This window comes from Falco naumanni, chromosome 2 (genome assembly GCF_017639655.2).
Source record: "Falco naumanni isolate bFalNau1 chromosome 2, bFalNau1.pat, whole genome shotgun sequence".
NCBI classification, from domain to species: domain Eukaryota; kingdom Metazoa; phylum Chordata; class Aves; order Falconiformes; family Falconidae; genus Falco; species Falco naumanni.
The window spans coordinates 46,778,284-46,802,948 of NC_054055.1; the positions used below are offsets into that span (position 1 = coordinate 46,778,284).

At 46.9% G+C, this 24,665-nt stretch overlaps 1 protein-coding gene across 1 annotated transcript; it reads right to left on the reverse strand.

Annotated features, from left to right (window-relative positions):
- Nucleotides 1-18,060: 18,060 nt before the first annotated feature.
- Nucleotides 18,061-24,424, reverse strand: KCTD12 (potassium channel tetramerization domain containing 12). Its single transcript, XM_040584228.1, has one exon. It carries the CDS (start codon nt 24,359-24,361, stop codon nt 23,357-23,359), a length of 1,005 nt encoding a protein of 334 aa, XP_040440162.1. The 5' UTR covers nt 24,362-24,424; the 3' UTR covers nt 18,061-23,356.
- Nucleotides 24,425-24,665: the final 241 nt, after the last annotated feature.

Consider the following 24,665-nt stretch of genomic DNA (forward strand, 5'->3'; position numbering starts at 1 on the left):
AACATCCGCTACAAAAACATGCCTGGTTTCCAGGCCAGTTCAGTTTTGCGACTCCAGCATACCTCTCTGTTTTTCATTCTTATACCCTGGTGTACCTTAATACTTTATAAGCATGCATTATTCCAGGAAGTCTTTGGAATCTGCTTTTCACAAAAGCAACCTTCTCTAAGCTCAGGCCTAAACTCCACTGAAGCTAAAGTGGATTTTAAATCTACGCTTCAGAATAAACAAGTCTGCACACATTTCCTACATGTGGATGAACACAGGCCTAAGTTGGAGTTAAGGAAAAAAAAGATGGAGGAGTTCTGTGGCAACTCTGTCACCAGGGTGCATCTTCCTCCCCCCTGTCCCCTAACAAGAGAGAGCCTTTCAGCTCGGACCACTGCTTTGGCTGGAGAAAACGTGCCCTTGTGGAAAAACCAGGAGCCAGCGTGCTGCCCGTGCCCAAAGGCGGCGAGTGAGCGTGCCCTGGGCTGCGCTGGGCAAGGCCTGGCCCGCTGTGGGAGGGAGGTGGCCCTTCCCCTCTGCTCAGGGCCAGTGACACCAGGCCTGCAGCGCTCTGCCCGGCTCTGGGCTCCCCAGTACAAGAGAGACCTGGGCATACCGGGGAGAGGCCCCCAGCGCCCCTCACTTTGCCCCTCCCACCTCCCGGTGGATCCTCTGAGGCCACAATGACACAGTGTGTTGACCCGGCGCTGGCATGGCAACGCGCCGGTGCCTGCAGGGAGGCGCTGTGCCAGCACGCTGCGCTGCTGGGGAGAGCCCAGGGCCAAGCGCTGCCGGCACCAGGACCCCCCTTGGCAGCCTCGCTTGAGCCTGCTGGGCACACTCCCACGCCATTCCCGCGGAAGACTTCTCCTGGCCTCGGTAGGATGGGCCAGGTGAACGGCTGCTGCAGCTCCAGGTGAGCTCCCCCCACAGCTCGGGGGCACACCAGCACAGCGGGCCCACAGCAGCTGCCTTTCTCATGCCCGGCACCATCTGCTCTGCAGGAGCGACCCTGACCCCGTGCGGCAGCAGGTGCCTGTCCCGGCATCACCTGAGCCGCTGCTCCACCAGCGTGTGCGGGTGACCCGGGGCCGTAAGACACGCAAGAGGCACCTCCTCCTCTTCAGGGACACCCTGGTCATTGCCAAGTCCAAGTAAGACTCACAGACCCCAGCTGCCTTTCCTCCCAGGGACACCCAAAGAGCAGCTCCAGGCCTTGCCCATGGCAGGCAAATGCTAAAGGGGAGGCACCAGGCTCGGCCACCTCCAGGTCACTCCCTGCTGCTCCTCTTTGCAGACATGGCGGCACCCTGTATGTAAAGCTCTGCCTGACCCTGGCCCAGCTGCAGGTGCTGAACGGTAGCAACAGGGCAGCTGGGGATGCTAAGGAGGTCAAAGGCAAGGCCTTCAAATCCTTTGTCCTCATCTGGCCCCACGACTTCTGCGTCGTCACTTTCCGGTGAGTCTCGGTGCCATGCCCCACCAAAGGCATCCTGCCCCACAGGGCTCTGTCCTGCCTCTGCGACCATCCCCATAGGGCAGGTCTGTGCCAGCGCCCACGGTGTGCAGGGGGCACTCAGGCTGTTTCTCCTCTCTGTCTGCAGCACCTGGGCGATGAAGGATCTCTGGGTCAGCATGCTCCTTTGGTAAGCCCTGCCTGGCAGTGCAGCCTGGGGGCCCACGCTCACATCACGGGGGGATGCTCTGGCGTAGCCCTATGATGCAGAAACACTGCTCCCCAGCTGGGGGGGGAGGTGCCCCCGCCACTGCAGGCAGCTCTTGAGTGGGCAGAGCTGGCAGAGCTGCTTTGCCAGCTGTGTTCAGCCAACACCTGCTCAGCCCTGTCCTCACCACTGCTGCTGCCCTCCGCTTGACTGCTGGGCGGTACCCAGCTGCTTCACGGCAGCTTAGGAACGCTCCCTGGGCTGGCAAGAGAGAGAAAGGGTGGCTTGGGTCTCACATAGCTCGTTCTCTGCCCCTTCCCCATGCATAGCCCACCAGAAGGAGTGGGGATTGCCCAGGTGACCCAGCTGCCCTCCATCAAGCTGCTGCTGAAGGAGCTGCGTGGCTGCAATGCTGTGAGTGTCCCTCCTGGCTCTGCTCTGCCCCAGAGCCTGCTCCAGCCCAGCACCAGGCACATCACTTCTCACTTCTGCTCTTTTCCCCTTGTCCAGGCGACAATACTACATGCCAGCAGCCTGGAGAGGCTGCTCAAGCACCAGGCAGAGGTGAGGATCACTTGGGGTCAAGCCTGGCTGTCCCCACGTCTCACACATGGCCAGGGGCTGATGCAGCTCACTGGGGGCCCTTTCTGCTGTGGGGCTGCTTGGTGAGCACAGCGTATTTCTTGCAGGCCACCTCTTCTGGCAACCAAGGTGGACCTGGCCACTCAGCTGGTGAGTTTGGAGAAGACGGGCATAATGGCCCTTCTCCCCTCGTCTTGCAGGTGGAACTCACAGTGCACTGAGGCTGCTGCTGCCCTTCCCACAGGGCACATCCATCGTCAGTGCCCTACAGCAGGACAGAGCTGAGCCCCGGGTCCCCTCTTTCCCAAATTATGCTTCTTCTGTGTGCATGGCACTGGGGGAACAGTGCTGAGAGGGTCTGGGAGCACTCGCCTGGCGCTTCTCCTCCACGGCTCTTTGCTCTCTTTTCCCCGGCAGCAGGTGGGACCCGCAGGAGGAACAGGAGGCTGCCCTGGCCCTTTTCACGCCGAGGGACCCGGACTGCTGCAGTGGCTCTCGAGCCGTCAAGCTCTGGTGGCAGGGGGCCTCTCTTTGGCCAGCCCCTGGCAGCTCTCTGCAGCCAGGACGGCACACTGCCCCAGCCCATCCAGGTAAGCAAGCCTGGCCAGGGGGTCCCCATACCACTGGCTACTGCAGAAAGGCAGTCTCCCCAGCAGAAGGATCCCGCATGGGGCTCAGGGACAAAGCCGGCTCCTCCTCATGCCACTCACCTCCAGCCACTCCTCCACCCTGCCCTAGTGAAAGCAGAGCCATCCACACCATCTCCTGCCCCTGAGGAAGGTTCATCTGCCCCAGGGCCTGTCTCCAGCCAACCAACTCTCCTCCTCTGTCCCCTGCAGGACCTGCTGGCTCTCCTGCATGAGCATGGGCCATCCACGGAGGGGATCTTCGAGCTGGAGGACAGCAAGCACACCTTCCAGGAGCTCAGGGATGCCCTCAACAGTGGAGCAGAAGTCCACCTCAAAAAACAGCCTATACATCTGCTGGCCACCATCTTGAAGGTGAACCCTCCTGACCTGGAGCCCAGCAGCTCCCGGCTCTGTCAGTGCTGATGGGCACCTGCAAGGGCAGGAGCCAAAATCCAGCTGCCTGCTCGTGAGCCAGAGTGCCAGGGATGGTCAAAGCCTTACCTGGAGCCCTTGGCATTGTAGGACTTCCTCTGTAAGATTCCTTCCAAGCTCCTCGAGGAAGAGCTCTATGAGGAGTGGATGAGTGCCCTGCAGAAGACCAGCATGCAGGAGAAGCTGGCAGGACTGAAGAAGTAAGTGTGGCGAGCAGCCTGCCTGCTCTGTGGGGACTGGCAGAGGCCAGGACTGGCCCGCAAGGTGACAGCCTGCCTGGAAAAGCCATGTTTTCTGCCAGCTGCCTCTTGCTGCTGTGGGGCTGGGGTTTGGGGGAAAGTGGCACAGAAAAGCATCTCTCTCCTTGGAGCACTTCCCAAAGGCATTGAGGGTTGCTCCATGAAAGGACTCTTGCCAGAAAGGCAGGGATGCAGTGGCGTGGCCTCATCTCAGTGAAGGCAGTCCTTCTGCTGTGGGGCCACCCGGCATGGCCGGGGAGCCTTCCCTTGGGTGAGACCACCCTGGCAGACCTGTCTCAACAACGTCTACTTTATCAATGTTGTGTTCCCATTCCCACAGGGTGGCCAGCAAGTTGCCTGAAGCCAGCCTCCTCCTGCTCAAGCCCTTGCTGTCCCTTCTGGAAAACATCAGCAGAAACGCAGCCATCAACAGGATGACTGCCAGCAACCTGGCCACCTGCATAGGGCCATACCTCCTCAGCCCACCCGACGAGCACGAAATCTCCCTGGAAGACCTGGTGCTGGAGACGACGAAGGTACGCTGTGTTTACCAGCTGGCTACAGCCTGCCGGGCCCACCCAAGCTTTGCTGTTCAGAGGCACCTGGCTGCCGCCTCTCTTGAGCAAACGCTCATGGGGGAGCTGCTGGGCAGGGCAGCCCCACAGCTGCAGCTTTCTACGCAGAAGCAAGGGTCAGGAGTGGAAAAGGCTGTTTGACCCGCTTTCAGCCACCTAGGTGGAAACCAATGGTGGTTGCTTGTGTGCAGGTGATATGTCTGGTGGAGTTCCTCATTGAGCACCACAAGGAACTCTTTGGGGAGGAGGTGGCTGGTCTGGACAATGCATCAGTCAAGGAGGTGCCAACAGCAGCGGCAGAAGCAGAAACCGCAGAGGTATGTGATCCACAAACAGCACGCCAACAAAGTCCTCCACCCTGCAAAGGTGGCACTGCTGCCACAGGGACAAGCAAGGTCCTCCACCAGCCTGCAGCTCTGCTCCAGTGTAGAGTAAGACCCAATGCAGGTTGGCCATGGCACTTTGTGCTGTGATCCAGCCAGAACTGGCGCAGCTGACTGAGCAAACCCATTGAAAGGACCTGCCTTTCAGAGCTAAGGTAGCCATTGGGCAGGTAGGTCCTTGCCACCTTTTAACTTCTACATTTCCACTGCAGGTGCCTCCAGTCACTCCAGAATGTAAACTCCTGGAGAGCTCCTCTGAGGAAGGGAGGTAAGATGAGCTAGCTTTGATTAAGAGCAGGACTGGTTCAAGTTCATCTTTACCTGTCTAACAATACTATTGAATGGAAAGTTTGGCAGGCTCTTCACAAGAAACCAGAAAGAGAAAACTAAGATGTGAAGAGGGGAGCGACGGGCAGCTAGGCAGGAAGAGGATGAAGTTAGAGAGAGAGCTCTCAGGGATGGACAACTGAGGAAATCCAAGCAGGCAAGAAGAACGAGGAGCCCAGGTGTGTAGCAGACCCTGTTGTCCATCTTTCAAATGTTTTGAACAGTAGAGTATAGGAAATACTTCTGAGGTGCACTGAGATGGCCCCAGACAGGAAGCATGCACCTTCCCTTGGGAGAACGTGTCTGTCAGAAGAAAAATACCACTCCAGCATTGGCAGCTTTCATTTTGCATGTCTGTACAAGGCTGAGCAGACACCCCAGCAAGGTCACAAGACTCACAATTTTGAGCTCTTGGACCCACCACCTACAGAAAGAGGCAAAGTCCCACTTTTGTGTTCATGTCAGCTGGCAACTCTAGCACTGGCTGGTGCTGTCTGAATCCCAGACACAGCAAGGAGTTGTTCCAAGGAGCTGCAGACACTGAGATATTGGTGCTTCTGAAAAAGCTCACATTTCACCTGAGATAACTGAGGGAAGAAAAAAAAAAAAAACCAAAAAAAAACCCCAAAAAAACCAACCAGTAAAAAAGAAGCATCTTTTGCCTTTGAACCTGGATTCCTAGCACAGGACAGTGAGGGATGCTGCTACTCAGGTTTTGGAAAGGACCACAGCACAGTGCTCCAGGGGCCCCCAGCCGAGCCCCGCTGCCTGGCAAGGGGGCACTGCACAGCTCTGTCAACTTGCCGTGCCCTGAGGGTATGGCACGGGCTGAAAAGGGGCCAAAGCAGCACTGTAGTCACTGCCAGTAAGGGTTCTCTCTCCTGTGCCAGGAATGACCCCTTTTTTAAAGTGTAATTCCCAAGGAATGGGAGACAGTCATGCCTTTTCCTGTCTCCAAGGTTTCATGAGTGCTTTCTGATTCTCTCCTTTTAGGTGCTGATTATTATTTTTTTTTGCTGCTTGGATTCCCCGGATGAGCTCTGGTGCCTGGGCTTTGAGGGGCACGATGCAGCCCCAGCACCACCTTGGCGGAGGGGGAAGGAGAGAGGCACCAGCCATGCCCTCCTGCTCCAGCCGGCCAAGTTCAGTCATGCCCCACTAGGCTGGAGCAGCCCTGCCCCAACCTCAGACACCATCCCACCCCTCGCAGGAGACCTTGCGGGCTCACTCATCAGCTCTGTGAGAAAACATCCACCAGCTGGCACTTCTCCCCAGGTGAGGATCTGGCATGTGGACTTCAGGTTATACAAAGCATGTTACACATGGCGGTGTCCGTCATCTGAGAGGGACACAAGGGACATCCTGGACAGCACGTTCCATATGATTAAACCCTCCAGGCTAAGTCAACAGCATGTTAGGATATGTACCTATCTAGGATTGCTACAATGTGAGTGTATAAAGCCTGTGGGAACTGCACGGTTATGCAGCCCTGACTTGCAGCAACATCTGAAGTGCTCTAGCAATTCCAAAGTAGCAATCCATGGAGTGAAGCACCGTTTCCATTTGGAAAGCTGTATCACACAAAAAATACAAAAGAGAGCCGATCCTAATTTGCCTTCAGATACACTGGAACTGTGTATCCAGGTGATACCCACTGACAGTCAAAACTGGCATTTTCCCTGGTAGTTCACAACTCTTGATAAGTCCATAACCTAGGATTCCAACAACCCTGTATTACTATGTCTTTTAGAAATAAATAAGTTTTAGTTATAAAATTAATATTATATTTATTACTGTATACTGTATTACTGTGTCTTTTATTTGGAAAGCTGTATCACACAAAAAATACAAAAGAGAGCCGATCCTAATTTGCCTTCAGATACACTGGAACTGTGTATCCAGGTGATACCCACTGACAGTCAAAACTGGCATTTTCCCTGGTAGTTCACAACTCTTGATAAGTCCATAACTCTGTATTACTATGTCTTTTAGAAATAAATAAGTTTTAGTTATAAAATAAATAATATTATATTTATTACTGTATACTGTATTACTGTGTCTTTTATAAATAAATATAATATACTTTATACTTTTTTGGATACACTTTACAGCATAACCTGCAAATGTAGTGTCTTAGCTCCCTTTCCTTCCCTGAAGCCAATACAGATACAATGATACAGTTTTGGTTTAGTGGTTTTTGCCATTTAGAAAGTAGTCATTTCACATTCTTTGAGCACACACTTCTAGTAATTGCATTTGATTTTCACAGGACTAGTCTTAGAGTGACTTTTCAGCTATATTACTAAAAAAGCAGAAAGGATTACAAAAGTCATATCCCCCTACCTTGCCATCTGCATCCTGCAGTGTGCAAAATGGAAAAGAAAAAGTATATTGCCAGAGTCTACAGGTTAGGAAAGAAATGACAGAAATATATTTATGAATGCAAAAGAAGAATGGTAGCTTGTCACAACTAACTTGACACTTCTGAGTGGGTGTCAAGAAGGTGGATAATGCCAGGAAAGCTGCATTGCCTTTTTGGTACAGGAACAAACCACTGCAAATTTGAAAAATTCAAATAAGCTCCAGAAAAGTATTGGCCTGCTATGGAATACAACTACATGTCTTATGCACCTGTTAAGGTCAGGAAGGAATTCCTAAGAGAAAATGCAGACAGGCAGCAGAAAGGAGCACTGAATTACTCCACTGCATTTTTATTTACAGCTGCTCATTCCTGGCAGACCCATACTGAACCACCCTGCTCAATACACGAAGGAAGCACCCACTGCTGCTCTTTGGTCAGTGCAAAAACTTGTGTGCAGCACACAGCAGAATACCCTTTCTGATATTTCTTGCTCAAACATGACTAGCTTGCAGTTTCCATTAGGCTTAGAACTCCAGATCAGCTGCATAAAACATTCCTTTCTTGCTTCTTCTCCGGCAGATCCAGAGATCTCCTCCAGCTCTCTCTGGACTGATGCAAACACAGCCCTTTCTATCAGTCATAACTGGAGTTTCGAAAACAGCTTTTCCAAAAGCTCCAGATACTTAAGTCTCTACCATTTTGATACTTGAGCCCTGCATGATGTCTAATGGGGTCGAGCTCCTTTCAGAATGAAAAATACAAGTGCCAGCCACAACAGGGGAAAGAAATTGCATGGCAGACCTGCAGGTCTGGCAATGACTGTGCAGGAGTCAGCAGAGCATGGAAACTGAGGTGCAACTTTCCTGGCCGACACCTGACGTGTTTCAGAGTCAATGACATCTTTTCTTCACATGTAAAGCTTCGTTTGATACCCTCAGCAGTTCCTGCCCTAAGTAATTGAACTCCTAACTGCTCAGAGCTCTGCACCATGGCAAAAAAAAGGGGGATGGGGGGTGGGGGGTGGGGGGGTGTTAAAGAAAAAAAAATCCCTAGATCCTTTTTGGGGAAAAAAAATCCCTATGCACTCAAAAGGGAGAAGTATCAGATCTTGAGACCTTAGTGTGGGTTTTCTTACCATTTCCATGCAATTCATTTACCTGCCTCTGTGGTTAATTAGGAACTGCAGATCAGCATTTTGTCTAGAATTACTAACCACAATGTGTCCCCCAGATGTTGCTGCTCTGCAGGACCAGTATGGGCGGGCAGGCAGGCAGAAAGCGTACCTGTCATCTCTGGAGCTTAGTCCACACAAGGAAGGAAAACAAAGGATGCCAAGCGCACTCACATCACACAATCATGTGGGCATGGGAGTCACTGCCGCTATTGTACACACAGCTGACTATTTGCTACTGCTTTCTGCAGACTTAGAGTCTCTGTTAGTACATTGCAATACAAAGTTGTGCCTCTTTCTCTTTTCCATAGCATGGATGTCCCAATGCATATTGGGACACTTCATAAAAAAAGGATTATTTAAATTCCATTAGGAAATGATCACAGACATGCCAGCCATCTGCAAACAAAGCTGTCTCAAGTCTGAGTAAGGACAGTACTTACTGTTTGCAGTAGGACTAAATGACTGATACGTGCCTATTCCCCTTGCCTTTGCTGGAATACATAGTAAGGACTGTCTGCAGTTCTTAGCGTTTCTTCATATGTTTGTCTTTCTAAAAATTCTATTTCTTTACAAAGTAAAGTGTCAAATGTATATCTGGCCAGTATCACTGTTTGCATGAGTCCTTTCCCTTCCCTTTTTATTTCTTCTCCTTCTCTGTGTTTCACTTCTCTCTCTCTGTTATTTGACTGTCCAAGAAGACAAAAAGGTCATCCAAGGATTGCACTTGTATAAGCCTTTTCTTTCTCCCAGGAGCTTTGCTTTTTCTCATAGGAAACCTGAGGAGACACCTGCATCCAAGAAAAGGTCTTGACAAGAAAAGAATGGAGTATGTTACTACTTCTTTTGATCTGGGAAAGAAAATCACTACTTTTTTGTCCATCGCAGAGACCACTGGTCAATATTTCTATTATCTTGCTATGCTTTCATTCCACCTTTCTTCACGTTCAGTGCCAAAGCCCCAGATCTCTTGGCCATGTTACCATATCACAGACTCTGTTAGAAAGAAAATAATTTAGAGATCATCAGGGACCTTCACTTTATGGAAAGGAGATTCATTTATTTTTTGTCACCTGGAAAAGGTAGAACTGGTAAGTCACAAGGGGACAACCACTTAAAAACTATCACATCTAAAAAGTAGCTGATGAATTAAAAAAAATTCTCTATCAGCTGGTAATAAGGAGACTCCTCCCTCAGGAGAAAAAAAAAAAAAAAGTACAGGATTCTCAGAACAAATCATTGTATGAAAACTAATGTTTCCATGCCCTTTCTCCAGCAAGGGACAGCAACACAGGAGCAGCGAGGGAGTTAAACAGGTTCCCTCATTCCTATGGATATTTTCAACTTATTGGGGCAAACTAGAATGCATGATCTGGACCACCCAAGGTGATCATGATGACTTCTCAGTTGTCATACTCTGTTACAATGTGCTGGGATGACTGAACTATGCTAAGAACTATATGCCTATGTATGCACTCATACTTAAGAAATGTGCAATTCTGATTTTATTTCTAAAAATAAGCACATGCTTAGTAAACATGACTCACTGCTCCTTCTTCTGGCTTGAAATTTTTATTTCCTCCCCACGTGCTGAGAGAGAAGGGATATCAGGGAAATAGATATTCACATTATCAAAACCAACATCAACAAAGACCCTAGGTAGTGCCTACATAAGTCCATTCAGCCTTCTTATCCCTGTCCCATCCATTCCACTGACCCAGGAGACCTTCTTACCATTGTAGTAGGTTGTGCCTCCTAACAGACACTCGTGCAGAGGGGAGCACGTGTGCTCTAGTTCTCTCTCTGCTAAGACAGGACCAGTTCCAGTGCTGAACTCTGTCTCATGATGACCCCCAGCACTTCAGCCCTTCGCTAGGCAGCTCCCTAACACTATAGACTTTCCCCATCTGCTCTGAGCTATAAAGCATCTCATGATCATGTAGGATCCAATCTCTGTACAGAGTTACAGTGACCCTGGTCAGCGTTTTCACACAAAAAAACACATCTGAACTTGTCCTTCCAGCTTCATGGTGGATTGGGGAGACTGCAGACACCCATTAGCAACCTGGGCTGGGCACTCACCTGCAAGGGCTCATACAAATTTCTGCTCTAATGATCAGGGAAAGGGAGGCTGTACTCTGAGCTCTCATATCTAAAAGAAGTTCTCTATTCCACGGGCAGCTGGGAGAGACTCTAGTTTGCAGCTGACATCCCAAGCCTTTTGGTTTAACCTAAAACAATCGGAGGCACTGTCAGTTTTACTTATGTCTCTGTTTTTACATACTTAAAGCTGCCTGTGAAAAGAATTACTCAACAATGCAATTCACCAAAAATCGCCCTCACAGCCACCCAGAGCTAACCCCTAGTCTAACTGTCAATCCCTTTATAGCTGGAGAGAATTTCAGAAAAACAAACCAAAAGAGGGATGAAATAGATACCCCTAGGCCTTTAAATTGGCCTGATCCCACAAAGCCAGTATAGGGTGCCAGTTTTGGTTGGACCACTAAAAAACTCAAGATTACTCTACTAAATTCATGAAATTGCATTGACAGCAAAATACAAGCAGATTAAAAAATCATCTAAAAACATAACAATCAAAACCATTGAATTCATAAAGTAACAACAAAAAGGAGAGATGCTGAGGAAAAGACTAAAGCCTTCACAAAACTAAAACAAATCTCTTCCTAAATCTTTCTTTTATATACAAAATAACCATGGAAAATAACATTTTCTTATCATAATAATAAAAACACTCTCTAAAATTCACAGAGCAAACGCGTCTTCATTTTAAGGGGGGAAATATAATATAATGAAAGAGATGTAAGTACTTTTACAAAGCCTGAATCAAGTGAAGCTGAGCAGAAAGAGGAGTGCAATTCTATTTATACTGCACTGGTACAGTGTAGGTACACCAGTACTGCGTAGGTTTCTCTGCATACGCAAACCAGAAGAACATTCAAAATACATTTATTCTACTGACTTTTCCTTAGAGAAAGAAAATCAGCAAAGAATAATACTTTCACATAGCGCACTCACAGCACACAATTCCTTATTAAATGCATAAGCAAAATCCTTTGCCACATACCTAACAATGGGTTTACAACACAGTACTCTGGGATGCTCTGTGGGCTTCACAGAGATTCTTACAGCCATGTAAGACAGACATTACATTGTCAGTCATGATCAAAGAGTTTAAATGACTGGGCAAAGCAGTTAGCTGAGATGGTATGGCAATGCCTATGTACCTGTAACTATAGCACAGATTCAGATATGCCATGTGTATACACAAACAGAACCACGTGCCTCAGCCAGAAGCCTTTCCATACAAAAGAGGTGAAAACGTAAGAGCTAAAAGAGTTAACACAGTAGGTAAATCACCAAATCCAACATCAGACTTATTAGAAGTACACAGGGAGCAGCTGTTGTGGAAGACTTAGAAAAAGTAAAGGTTCAGTCAAGCAAGACAACAGGTGGAAAGGAAAACTGCAGGCCAATACATTGTCTTAGGAAAGATGAAAATTGCTGTAAAATGAGAGCATCTCTGTAAACAGGAAGGGTGAAATATGTTTCCTAGTTGGTGATGTGTCAGAAGGAAAACACAGAATTTTCATAAGGACACAGCATCTTTGGAAAAAGGTGGGAAAGGTGGAGGGTTTTATAATTCTGAAATGACTGTCCTGTGTCCTGCCTTCTTCAGTTAGTAATGTCTGTGTGATACATGCTTCATCTTGGGGAAAACATTCAGTATTAGGTAAGTGCTATTACAGAAGAGAGCTGCTCTGATCTCGGGAACTTTCTTGCTTGGTTTAAACCAAGTTATTCAGAACTACATATTCTGTTGTACTGGTTTCTGCTGGGATAGAGCTAATTTTCTTCCTAGTAGCTGGCACAGTGCTGTGTTTTGCATTTCATATGAGGATAATGTTGATAACACTGATGTTTTAGTTGTTGCTAAGTAGTGCTTTAAGTCAAGGATTTTTCAGTTTCTTGTGCTCTGCCAACGAGGAGGTGTACAAGAACCTGGAAGGGAGCATAACCAGGGCAGCTGACTCAAACTAGCCTAAGGGATATTCTATACCATAGAACATCATGCCTAGTATATAAACTGAGGGGGCTTGGCTGGGAGGCACCGATCACTGCTTGGGGACTGGCTGGTCCTTGGTCAGTGGGTGGTGAGCAGTTGTATTGCACATCACCTGTTTTTCTTGGATTTATTCCTCTCTCTCTTTTTGTTATCTCCCTTTTCATGGCTACTTTTTTTTTTTTTTTATGTCATTTCAATTATTAAACTGTTCTTATCTCAACCCATGGGGTTTACCTTTTTCTAATTCTCCTTCCCATCCCACCGGGGTGTGAGGTTAGCAGTGGGCAAGCAGCCATGTGGTACTTAGTTGCTGGTTGGATTTAAACTATGACATGTGATATTCTATATAAAAGGAATGACTTGTTAATTTCAGCCAGCAACTCTTTTATTCCCATTTGCTCCTATAAAAATCAAGGTTAATAGTAATCTCACATTGTCTAAGGATGTTAATTTAAAGCAGCACTTTTTTTCTCTAATTTTTTGTAATCTAATTCTGCAAATGAAAACATGGGAAGAACATTGAACTATTTAAAGAGATAATCAAGGGAAAAATGGTAAGGACGAGTGTATGCATTATAGCGAGGGAATTATAGCAAACCCCATGTTTACAGCTACAATAGGGCCTTCTCTTGAGGAGTAACCTGATGAACACAAAGTAAGACAAAAGCTACTACAACTTATTACCTGTAAAGTTAAATACTTTTTATTTATCCAGACACTATCAGCCTCCACACGCTATGATCTTGTGGGATAGGTAGGCAAAGCGTGCAGCCCCTAGGAACTGAGACACACCTGGCCACATGCCTTCACCACAGCTGAGTTTCCATGTTGCCCCTCTGATATCCACATCAATTCATACATATTGGAAGAATGTGCTGGAAGCAGGGCCTCAAAAAAAGCAAATACCGACTCCATTGAGTTCAACTCCCAGTAAGAGCAAAGGAATAAACTGTGTGCCACATGTGCAGCACTCCAAAATGCACATCAGCCATGTTCTTAAGTGACTCTGTAAATGGAGTTTAGGAATAACATAATGTCGTGGTTTAACCCTGGCCAGCGACTAAGCTCCACGCAGCCGCTCGCTCCCTCCCCCCCCACAGTGGGATGGGGGACAGGACTGGAAGAGTAAAAGCGAGAAAACTCTGGGCTGAGATAAAGACGGTTCGATAGGTAAAGCAAAAGCCACACACACGAGCAAAGCAAAGCAAGGAATTGATTCACCATTTCCCGTGGGCAGGCAGGTGCTCAGCCACCCCCAGGAGAGCAGGGCTCCAGCATGCGTAATGGTTACTTGGGAAGACAAACATCATAATACCAAATGTCCCCACCTTCCTTCTTCCCCCAGGTTATACACTCAGCATGACATCATATGGTATGGAATGTCCCTTTGGCTAGTTGGGGTCACCTGTCCTGGCTGTGTCCCCTCCCAATGTCCCGTGCCCCTCCAGCCCTCTGGCTGGCAGGGCTCGAGAAACCAAAAAGTCCTTGATGTAGCATAAACATCACCCAGCAACAACCAAACCCATCCGTGTGCTGTCAGCATTGCTCTCACACCAAATCCAAACCACAGCCCCGCACCAGCTACTGAGAAGAAAATTGACTCTATCCCAGCTGAAACCAGGACACATAAATAACTGAATATAATGAAGTACCTTTTAGATGTGTCAGTGCTAGGAAAGATCTGAGAAAATAGTCCTCTTGTGTATCCTCTAGATATTCTTTGGACATGCACCACAATAGATAGAATGAGATTAAATGGTCAAAGTAACATCATGGTATAAATTCCCACTAACTGCATAGCAAGGAACTTACCTTTCAAAATACTGTATTTCTAAATCCTAGGTTACAGTTTCAGCAAATAAATGTAAAGTTAAATGCTGAATGTAAAAGAGAGAACAGTGTGTTTTCTAAATTGTCATGTATATCCTCCAGTGACAGCACCTTTTATTGAGATCAACAGGAGTTACAGTTATTCAGAACATCCTGAGATGGGATCCAGATAGCTGCTATTAAAAAGTCATAGATATAAATTCTAATAGGGAAAGAGAACATTATCACAACCTGTATAAATCAAAAGCTGTAATTTCCAAATGCTGTACTAATTGCATTGTATAAATTCAATAATGTAAGGAAAAAACACAAAGAAAGTAGTAGTCGGCATGATTAAAAATGAAATAATCTAGTTTTATTAGGAAAAATGTGAAAAACTCTATGGATTCATTAGTAGATTGAAGTTGGAGGCTTGCTAGTTCAGTAAGAGTATAAATATTTTGCTCTGCGGTTCTGTTGAGGATATGAACATTTTCCCTTCTAAGACTAATCAAAAAAAAAAAAAGATGAGCAACAAGTATTTATTTTAACAAGATCTGGCTAATTTAAATCCGGTGTCTCGATGAGCCTGTGTAATTACTAATGCAGCCTTCTCGGAAAGTCTTAGAACCCTGGGGAAGCTCCAAAGGACTGGAAACGGCATAAACTGGTTTTGAAGACAGCGGTTAAAAAAAAGTGGGTAATTTGGGAACTTTAGGCCTGCCAACTTGCCAGTAATCCTCCGCCATCCATTTAACCAGTTGAAAACCACCTATCCAACGTAACAACTAGTAAGAAATGATACTGAACACTTGTGTGACACAGCAAGGTTCACCAACACTGATGTACAGAAAATAGATCCTTTTGTACTGGTTTTGCATTGTTTTTTAAGGCTATATAGTTGTTATAAGTTAAACTGTGGTATAATGTTTAGTGAGAAAACACCTTATCCACTGCCATGCATTTTGACTGATAACTGGGGTGGCATTTGGAGGACAGAACGCAGGTGCTCACAGTGGTGGTTTACTGAACATAACTCCAGTGATGCTTAAATCCCCGGGACTGCCATTTCAAACCTTGGACAGATGAATGGAAAAACACAGAGGACAGGACAGAGAAATTTTACTTTGCTTTACTGCATTCCCTTACTGGAATGAGCAGTATCTGAAATCAGCAGTTCAAAAAGACGTTGATAAGTTGAAGAGGATTTGAAGAGGCATAAGGTGACTAAAGCACTAAAAAACATGCCTTATTGATAGAACACAGGAGCTGACTCTGTATAGTCATCAGACTGTATCTCCTGGCACTAGTAACTCTGTTATGCTGTAAGCTAGTTTGGGGAGCAGCTCTGGCTGACAGCTAACCTGTCTTCTTCTGTTTGCTTGCTTAAGGTTTTCATCTGCACTAGGTCCCTGAACTGGTTCACCCCACGGCCACAACGTACGGAGCCAACACAAAGCTGGTTACAGGGACAAGTGGTGGGCAACTGAAGGAAAAGACAGGACAGTTCGTCCCCAGATTTGGCTCAAATGAACTGCCTCCTACAGAACGCTCGCTCCAGCTGTGTGGTGTTGGTGAAGACATCACAGACTCTTCTGGGTGGATGCCCAAGCTGGTGACATTCACAGCAGAACAATTAATTGAGCACTGCGATGTCTTCTTTTTCACCAGCAGTATCATCCATGAGGTTAGATGACAGTCTAAGATATTTCACTGCCTGATTTAAAGACCGTTCAGGGAAGCCCTGCAGTATATGCTATGTAGAACAGCAGACTAGGTGATCTGGACATTTCTTTCCGTCCTCAAACCCTAGGAGGTGATGCGTTGAAAAACATCCAATCTTATAATCTGCAAGCAACCTATAAACTTTTCTTTTAGAAACAGGAACATTAGTGCCTTTATATACTCCTCCTCTAACATTTTCTAAAGAAATATGACTGTTTGGTCCAGCTATCTGCAGCTGAGTGCTCTCCAGCCTTTAACATGATACAAACAAGTCCAAGTGGATGAACAGGCTAGTGCTCCAGCAAAACTAATAAAGCCATCATTCCAACCTATAAAAGAAAAGGTGCCTTTACCCAGTTTTATTATAGTTTATGCAGCACTTTTCATGGTTTATTCAGACCACAAAATTTTAAGGAACTGTAAAACTATTTTTAACTGAGTTGTCTTTATCGTCCCTTTAGTGGCACAACAGATAAGCTATAAGGCACCCTACTGTAAACAGCTAAATCTTTCCCATGTTCCAACCATACCCTGAGACAGCAGATAACATACAAACCATGAAAGCACACCCTGGAAATAAGTGGGTCAGGAGTCTAGTGGAGAAGTGCCAGTTCATGGCTGCTGGGCTGTACAGAGCTTACCAGAATACAAATGTTGCCCCTTTATTCACACAATGCACCAGCAGCGGGACCACGCTGGCTCGGGGACTACCAAGCCACCTCAGTCACGGCCGGGAAGGAAGCAAGGCAGAAGGGGCAGCTGTGGCCAGGTCTGCTGGGTCATCCAGTGACCTGGGACCCAGCTGCCCTTGCAGCTTGGCTTTGACTGCAAGAGGGACCACGGCAGCAAGGGGTTGCCATGTAACACTAGTGAGTCATTGCAAGACCTCCTGGTCCTTGCACTTTCTGAAATACTCGTGCCTTGAGCTTTCAGTCATAGGAAGATGCAGCAGTGAATTTGACAAGGTGAGGAAAATTAGGAGTGTTTGTACAAGACTACAGATCGGGGGAGGTGGTGGTGGTAGTAGTGGATCCATAACTGGGATCCCTTACTGAAAGGAAAAAGGGGGAAAAAAAAGAAGAGAGTCACGTTCCTGGAATAGTCTTTGCCCTTTTAAACTTTAACTGCAGGTTAATAATCACAGAATTTGCTGTAATGTGAGGAGAGAAATGGTCACTAAGCTATTTGGAAAATTTGAATGAAAATTAAACTATATCCAAATCTAAGGAAGTCTACATGGTTATGACAATATGCTCTGCTACAAGACCTTTTATGAAGCATTGATGTGACCCTAAAGTTCAGCCACAACCAGCAAAACAGTCAAAACTGAGGTGGCAGTATTGTGGGTTATTGCAGTTATCTCTGAAACCAAAAAGAAAGGTTGTTCCCATGACACCAGCACTGCGTTCCCTCCTGAAGAATGTGTGTGCAGGAAGAGGACTGCAAGAAAGGGCCTTTGCTTTATTTTACTTTTTTGTTCTTTTACATCACAACCTAATCCTCAATAAACTAACCTGAAAATTACAAAGGAAAATAATAGACCACATGCTCTTTATCAATGGAGCTGCTTTTTTATCGCAGTCTAGATATGCCGTTCTCACTGGCTGAACTTTAATGAGTTAACACTTACTTAAATTCTAGTCTGTGTAAATTTTTTAACTGTAAAAGCCTAGTCAGAGCTGGGCATCATCTGCATACTGACATCACAGGACACGCTGGCTCATTCCTATACGATTCTGTGTGAACTTCCTTTCATATTATATTGAATGAAGAAGGATGATAACGTGTTAACCCACATCTGCCTGTGTCCCTAAGCAAGGTGGTTTTCCGGGGGGGGGGGGGGGGTGCAAGATGAGAGTAATGTGTGAATGTATTATTTGGGCTAGACAGAAAAATGTCTTGAATTTCTTGTGAAATTTCCCCAAAACCCTATGAGTCTGCTCCTGCTTTGTGCAAGGATTTTTTCCCAGCTTGTATTTCCTCATGAAGAAGTAGATCTACTTCAAAAGCCTGACTCACTGTTGCCAACAGCTTTGGTGGAAGTACCAAATACTCCATAGTGTGTGCTAAAAACGTTTTAGAGCCAGAAATGTATAACAGAGCTTAATTTTATTCCAGTTTGAACACAGTGAAGAGTGGAACAGGGAAGAAATGTGATGACGATTTGACTGACGATGGTTTTGACTGTCTCAGCAGTTGTGCTGGGTCTTTCCAGCAGACTGCTTGCCACGGTGGTATTAATACTTCAGCAATCATACATAAGAGTTTTGTTCAGCAGCAGAGCCTTACATCTAGTACAGTTCACTGCATGGGGAAAAACACAGGCAGTTCATTTTAATGAAAAATAAAACTAGCATTGTTTCATAAAATTAAATGCTAGTACTTTCTAAATAAATAATGCATTTCTGCTAATCTTTCGTTAACAACTAAACTGAAGATTTCCTATAATGAAAAAAAAAATAGTCAAATCTAGCCTTCAGAAAATATTTCCTTGCACATTTTGATCCAATTCTGTCAGGCAAAAGGGCAGAAGGAGTCCTAAAAAGCTCCATATTCATAACAAAAAGTTTCTTCAGCAAAGGTACCAATAGATAGATATAAGACAAGCAGCCAAGAAGGGCTGTTGAAACAAGACTCAAAGCTGTTCAAGCTACACTTGGAAACACCGCAGAAATTTGGAGGCTGGAAATATTTTTAAGACATTCTAGTCCACCCATTTGTTTGGCTGACTGGCCAGTGTTGCAAAAGTGAGCGTGACTGCTTGCCTCCTCGGCCTGTAGGGATTTAGTACAATTGGACTACTCTGTTCTCCTTTATATAGACAGTGCCAGACATTAATTACAGTAATTTGTTGCTAGCCTTGTTTCCTAAGGAAATAAGGCTCATACACTTGTATTGTCCATTTGGGTGGACATCTGTCCCCCTTAACTTCTGAGTTGACGGGTAATTTCAAATACAATTGAAAGAACTAAAAAAACTCACAGATGTTATGTTCTTACAAATTCCATGAATACTGCTGGCTGGGTAAAAGAAAGGGGAAAAAAAGTCTATAGTTCACTGAAAGAGAAAGGTAGAATTCAGCCATAGCCTTCAGCACAGCAAAAACTGGCTCTGCCAAAGAACGTGCTGTCTTTGGCCCAGCAAAAGTAAAATATAAGGGATGGGGGTGAGCAGGGTAATTGCAGTGGTAGTATAAAGGAAATGAGACCTAAGATTTGCAAGATCACAAAGCTCTCAAATACTATCAAGCCATCAAATAAAACATTTGATTAAACTTCCTTCAGCTGGTTCCTTTGCATTATAAACCTGCTACCCAAGAAAGTTTTATTAAATACACAGGCGCTTCATACACATGGGTTATATTAGCAATTCATTACTGATTTTCTTTGAAACTGATCACAGCTTTATTGTAAATTATAAATTGTCAGGTTTATAACAGTTCACTAGAGATCACAGGGTAGGCTAACAAAATCACCCCTCTGCTCCTTAACAGAATTTTTAAATGCATTTTGCTCAGATCATTTATTTCCTTAGGTAATCATGTTTCTTTCATTAAATGAGCACTATAGCCAATGTTGTTATTCTCTGGCTTCATAAAAAACATCAACATTTTATTTCAACAATTATTCTGTCCTGTTCAAATTAAGCTGCTTAATTACTGTGGTTTCCTGAGGACTGATTTATATTGACCAGTACTACAAAAATTGTCTGTGACACCTGAAAGTACGCAGTGTGAGCATTACACATTTCTGTTTATCTTGCCACAGGTGTTACTAGAGATCTCTATACACAAAATAGTCTTTGCTCTATGTTTCTGCTTTACATATTTGTTTGGAGTCTTTGCTGAAGTTACAAATGTGATACTGTGGAAGAGAGAGCAAAGCTAATGACATCTTCACCAAGAGTAAAAAGGACAGCATAAACCACACAGCTGAGTTAATATTTAAAGAACAAGAATTTAATTTGGTATGCAATGTTTTCCTAGGAGGATCTTTATTTTCAGTGCTATACATGTGAAAGTAAGAATGAATAAGTGGCTTGTTATCTACATGTATAAAAATATAAACATCCTGTCAAACATCTGCAGTCACCCTTCATGATATGCATCACTGAAAAGACCTATGCCTTAACTTCTAAGTAAAAGAAAGACTGCCTTTGTTTTTTTTAATAGCACTTTTAAATGCTACTGCATTCATCCATAAGTACATGAACTGTGAACAACAGCTACAAAAGGTATACAGGACTCTGGTACTGTGCCTTTAGATTTTTGTCCTTCTGCACATCAACAGGTTAGCAGAGTCGTCATGTTTATCTGTTCTTTGAGCTCTCATCACAAGAGACCAGCATTTGACCTTCTAAAAATTCTACTGAAATTACTGAGCAATGTTTAAGAAAAATACTGTCTTCTGTGCCAAACCATCAAATGACTATTACATTTATGGCACCATCATTTTAAGCCTAAATTTAATGAGTTATCGGTAAATGAGGGGCCCTATTTCCTAATAGTAATACTTAGAGATTTTAGCACAAACACAAAGATTAAAAACCCATTAGTTTACGTTTTTATTACACTCATTTTTACTTGAAATATGAGAGTTTCTGGGTCATCTGCCAGCAAACAGATAGGCAATTATTGATCAAAATACAGGCAATCTTTGTTTTGGAGATGCATTCAACCACCTGGCAGTTTAATTATGATTCACATTCAGGCAAATACATAATCAATCTCAGTTCTACAAGCTGATATTCATATTCAGTTTTTCCATAGAAACAGGTATAGGAAACCAATAAAACATTACTATATTATGTACATAGCATAATATGTAAATGCTCAGCTAGATATATTATGAAATTCTGTAGCACTAAAATGATTAAAAAACTAAATGATTCGTGTAAAATGTTTATATACTGTATATATATGTACACTGAATCACAAGTTCAATTTAAAACTGCCCCTATTCATAGTACCTATGATGGATATAGTAAGCTACCAGATTCTTAAAAAAAGAAAGCTATCTAGAGCAAATTTCAACACTTTACTGAAAACTGATTTTATACAAAATTTTAAAAAACATACTTCAGAATTACTTAACAGAAACTAGAAAAAGACAGTCATTATTCTTGAGAACGGCATTGTAAAGACCTAGTAGCTGTGATCAACGTCCTTTCACTTGTGGTATAAATAAGTTAAGCAGAAAGGAATCATCTCAGAGTAAGGCGTAGGACAAGCAGGTTTTGTTCTGTCTTCAGGTGTATTGGCCTCTCACTTGATCTTATTGCTCATCACATTTGGCAGGTATACGTTTCTATCCTTTTAAAAATACTCCACTATAAAACTGTCTACAACTGGACACCACCCAATGCTTTCCCATCTACATCTTCAGTTTAACCACATTGATAAACAATCTTGCTAATATTAACAAAAAAAACAAACAAACAAACAAACACAGTGCTGCAAATTATTTTCAGTTTTGTGCAGTTAGGCATGCACTTAATGAAAGACCAAGTGGTGAACACAGAGACTGAGCACTGAAACTCAATACATTATGTAGCTGTAGCTCTTTTCAAAGGAATTAAGGTTTTAAAAATCAAACCCTACTGTGAAATTCTTTGGTTAGAATACAAGTGCTAGCAGTATTTCTAAATTTGGAGTTAGAACAATTTATTATTCAAGAGTTTTAAAAATGTAACTTCAAGCCTTTACTACATACTGCTAAATTCTTCAACACTTGGGATACATTTAGAATATTTTTTTGTGAAGTTCTGAACTGACAACACAGAGTTTTAAATCAAGTTCAGGATTTAAAGGAAAGTGCTTTTGTATCCCAATCTTCACAAATTTTTTAGAAAAACCTGCTCCTCAGATTGTCTGTTCCAAAGCATGCTATGGCTGCCTTCTTCAGGAAAGAAAGACTGTTTGATAGCACAAACAAAATACAGCTTAGGAAGGGTAATTTCCCCTGAAGATAGCTGGCATCATTCTTGGTTTTCTAAGTACAGGGCTTAATCCTTTCTAAGAAGCACTAAGTTTGTCTAGGAAGAGGTACTTAATCTCAGCAGTGTCGTTGCCCTGGAAGTACTGCCATGACAAACTGAGAGACTGGTTCTTAAAGATGTGGTTTCAGCATCAATTCTATTGGCTTCAAAGTTTTACAGCACTAACGTGACAAAACTTAAAGTAACAAGCAGGGTGCTCTTGATTGCACTTATAATGGCCATCTTCATTAATTCAACATACATGATTTCAGCTTCCCAGGAAGCAGGCCCTACCTTCGCTCTGGCAAGCCTGGCTTTGTCTCACCGTCATCGTTTTGAGGGCGTTCAAGGAAACACGCATGGGGTATTCTATGCATATCATAGACAGTAACTTCAAGAGAATTATAAGGACTTCACACCACCCATGAAAGTTATGATTCACAAGCACTTTAATTTTTCAAAGCATCGTTGTTTTACCTCTCGAGGGAATAAACAAGTGTCTCTGAAGACACTTTGTAGTTCAAATGGTTGGTTATCCAGCGATCCTGTCCTTCCACATCATCCTTACGTGCCTGCTGTGCAGGCTCTGGTCCAGTTTAACAGCTTGGAGAGGGGAGTTCAGAGAGATAGGGAGCAGAGGGAGGAGATGGATGCAGCAGGTCATGAAGGGCCACACACACACACCCCTCCTGCAAAATTACTCATGTCTATAGAGGAAGCATGAGCTGGAGTGCCAACCCCTCACAGTCAGGCATCACTTCTGTGTGACGGTCCTTCACAGACAGACATCACTTTGATGGGGTGGCAGAGGGATAAAATGGACCAGTTTGGGTCTGCCCAGCAAGGCAAAATCCCCCTTAGGAGTACCGGGATGAGAAAAGGCATGCTGTCTTTGTGCCACCTTCAACAGAAGTTGCTGAAAAGCAACCAAGAAGTTCTTCAGCCCCTAAACGGGTGGCTTTTAAAACACCCCACCCTGACAGAGCTATCTCTCAGGTCCTGCGCACGGAGAGGGGCAGCGGCTGGGCACACACACGTGCCTGCTCCCGGTACCTCTCTCCTTCCTCGCTACCGACACAGCTACTGGGAGGCATGGGAGGGAGGATGATGGCATAAGCCGGGATGCAGTGGCTGAGCAGGGATGTGGTGGCCAAGCAGGGACACGGTGGTCGAGGCACGACACGGTGACCTCCCGTCCCCGGGGCTGTCAGGAGGCACGTGCAGGAGGGGTGGGGGCTGCACTGGGAGCTGACCCGCCTTGCGCATGGAGGCGGGCGCAGGGGTGAGGAAAGTTCAGGGGAACACGGCCTCCCCTCCACGTCCTCCTTCCTCCAGGCCGGGAGGGGACCATGTGCACACGGGCGTGCAGGGGCTGCCCCCTCATCCCCACGCCACGGGCCGGGCGGCTGCTCAGTCCCGGCAGAAGACATACTCGGTGTAGCTGGTCCAGATCTTGTCATCGGCAGGGCCACCCTGCTCGGGGGCGAAGGCGCAGGTGCCGGTGGAGGAGCAGGCAGCCATGCGGAAGCCGGCCTCGGAGAGCCGGTCGAAGGCCTGCTCAAGGAAGTTGAACTTGAGGTAGTAGCGGGCGGTGTAGCGCTCGGGAGGGCGGTCGGGGTCACGGCTCTCGTTCAGCGTCTCCCCGAAGACCTCCTTGGCCAGCGCCGTCTTGCCGCAGACGGTGATGCGGGCCACCCGCCGGAACTTGGCGTCGGCCTGCGCCTCCCGCCCGATGGTGTAGGAGCCCCGGTAGCCGATGGTGATGTAGCCCGAGCGCCGCCCGCCCGCCCCGTCCAGCGACTGCGAGGGCGTGAGCAGCGGCCCGCCCGAGGGGCTGCGGCTGGCGGTGGGCGACGGGGCGGACGCCGCGGCCCCGCCGCCGCCCCCTTCCAGCGGCTCGGCCTCCAGGTAGCCGAGGAGCGGCGGCGGCGGCGGTTCGTCGACGCAAAGCGAACCGTCGCGGTGCAGCGCGGCGGGGCGGGCGGCGGCGGCGGCCCGAGCCTGCGCCAGACGGCGGGCCAGGTCGGGCAGCTGGAAGTACTCGGCCTCCCGCTGGAGGCGGCTGCGCTCGGGAAAGTGCTCGGGCAGCACCAGCTGCAGGTCCCGCAGGTAGTCCAGGATGTAGCGGAAGAGGAAGCCGTCGCGGTCGAGGAAGAAGCGGCCCTTGCTGTCCCGGGGCAGCTCGTTGGGCTGCTGCTGCGAGAACATGCGCCAGAGCAGCGAGTCGCGCACCGAGACCACCGTGCAGCGCCGCGTCACGTACACCTGCCCGCCCACGTTCAGCTCCACGATCTCCGGGAAGGACGACCAGCCGCCCGCCGCCGCCGCCGCCCCGCTGCCCGCCGCCGCGCTCCCTGCCGCCGGCGAGACGCCGCCGCCGTTGGGCAGCCCGCGGGCGCTGTCCGCCAGGGCCATACCGCCGGGAGCCCGCCGCCGGCGGGGAGCCGCCGCCCTGCCTCCTCCGGCCGCCCGGGCTCGGGCGGGGCCGCCGCCGCCCGCGGGAGAGCGCGCAGCCCTCCGCCGCTGCCCGCCGGAGCCTCCCGCCCCGTCGGTCCCCGGAGCCGCGCGGCCGCCGCCGCTCCGCTCCCCGCCGCCGCTGCGGTGCCCGCTGCCCGGCCAGGCGCCTCCGTCGGGCCGCGAGCGGAGAGCCCCGGCGGCGGCGGCGGGGCCGTGTTTATGTAGCGCGGCCGCACCTCGCGGGAGGCGTGGGAGGCTGGCG

Excerpts from the sequence above, each read along its gene's own strand:
- KCTD12 (XM_040584228.1), bottom strand. The coding sequence starts at position 24,361 with ATGGCCCTGGCGGACAGCGCCCGCGGGCTGCCCAACGGCGGCGGCGTC.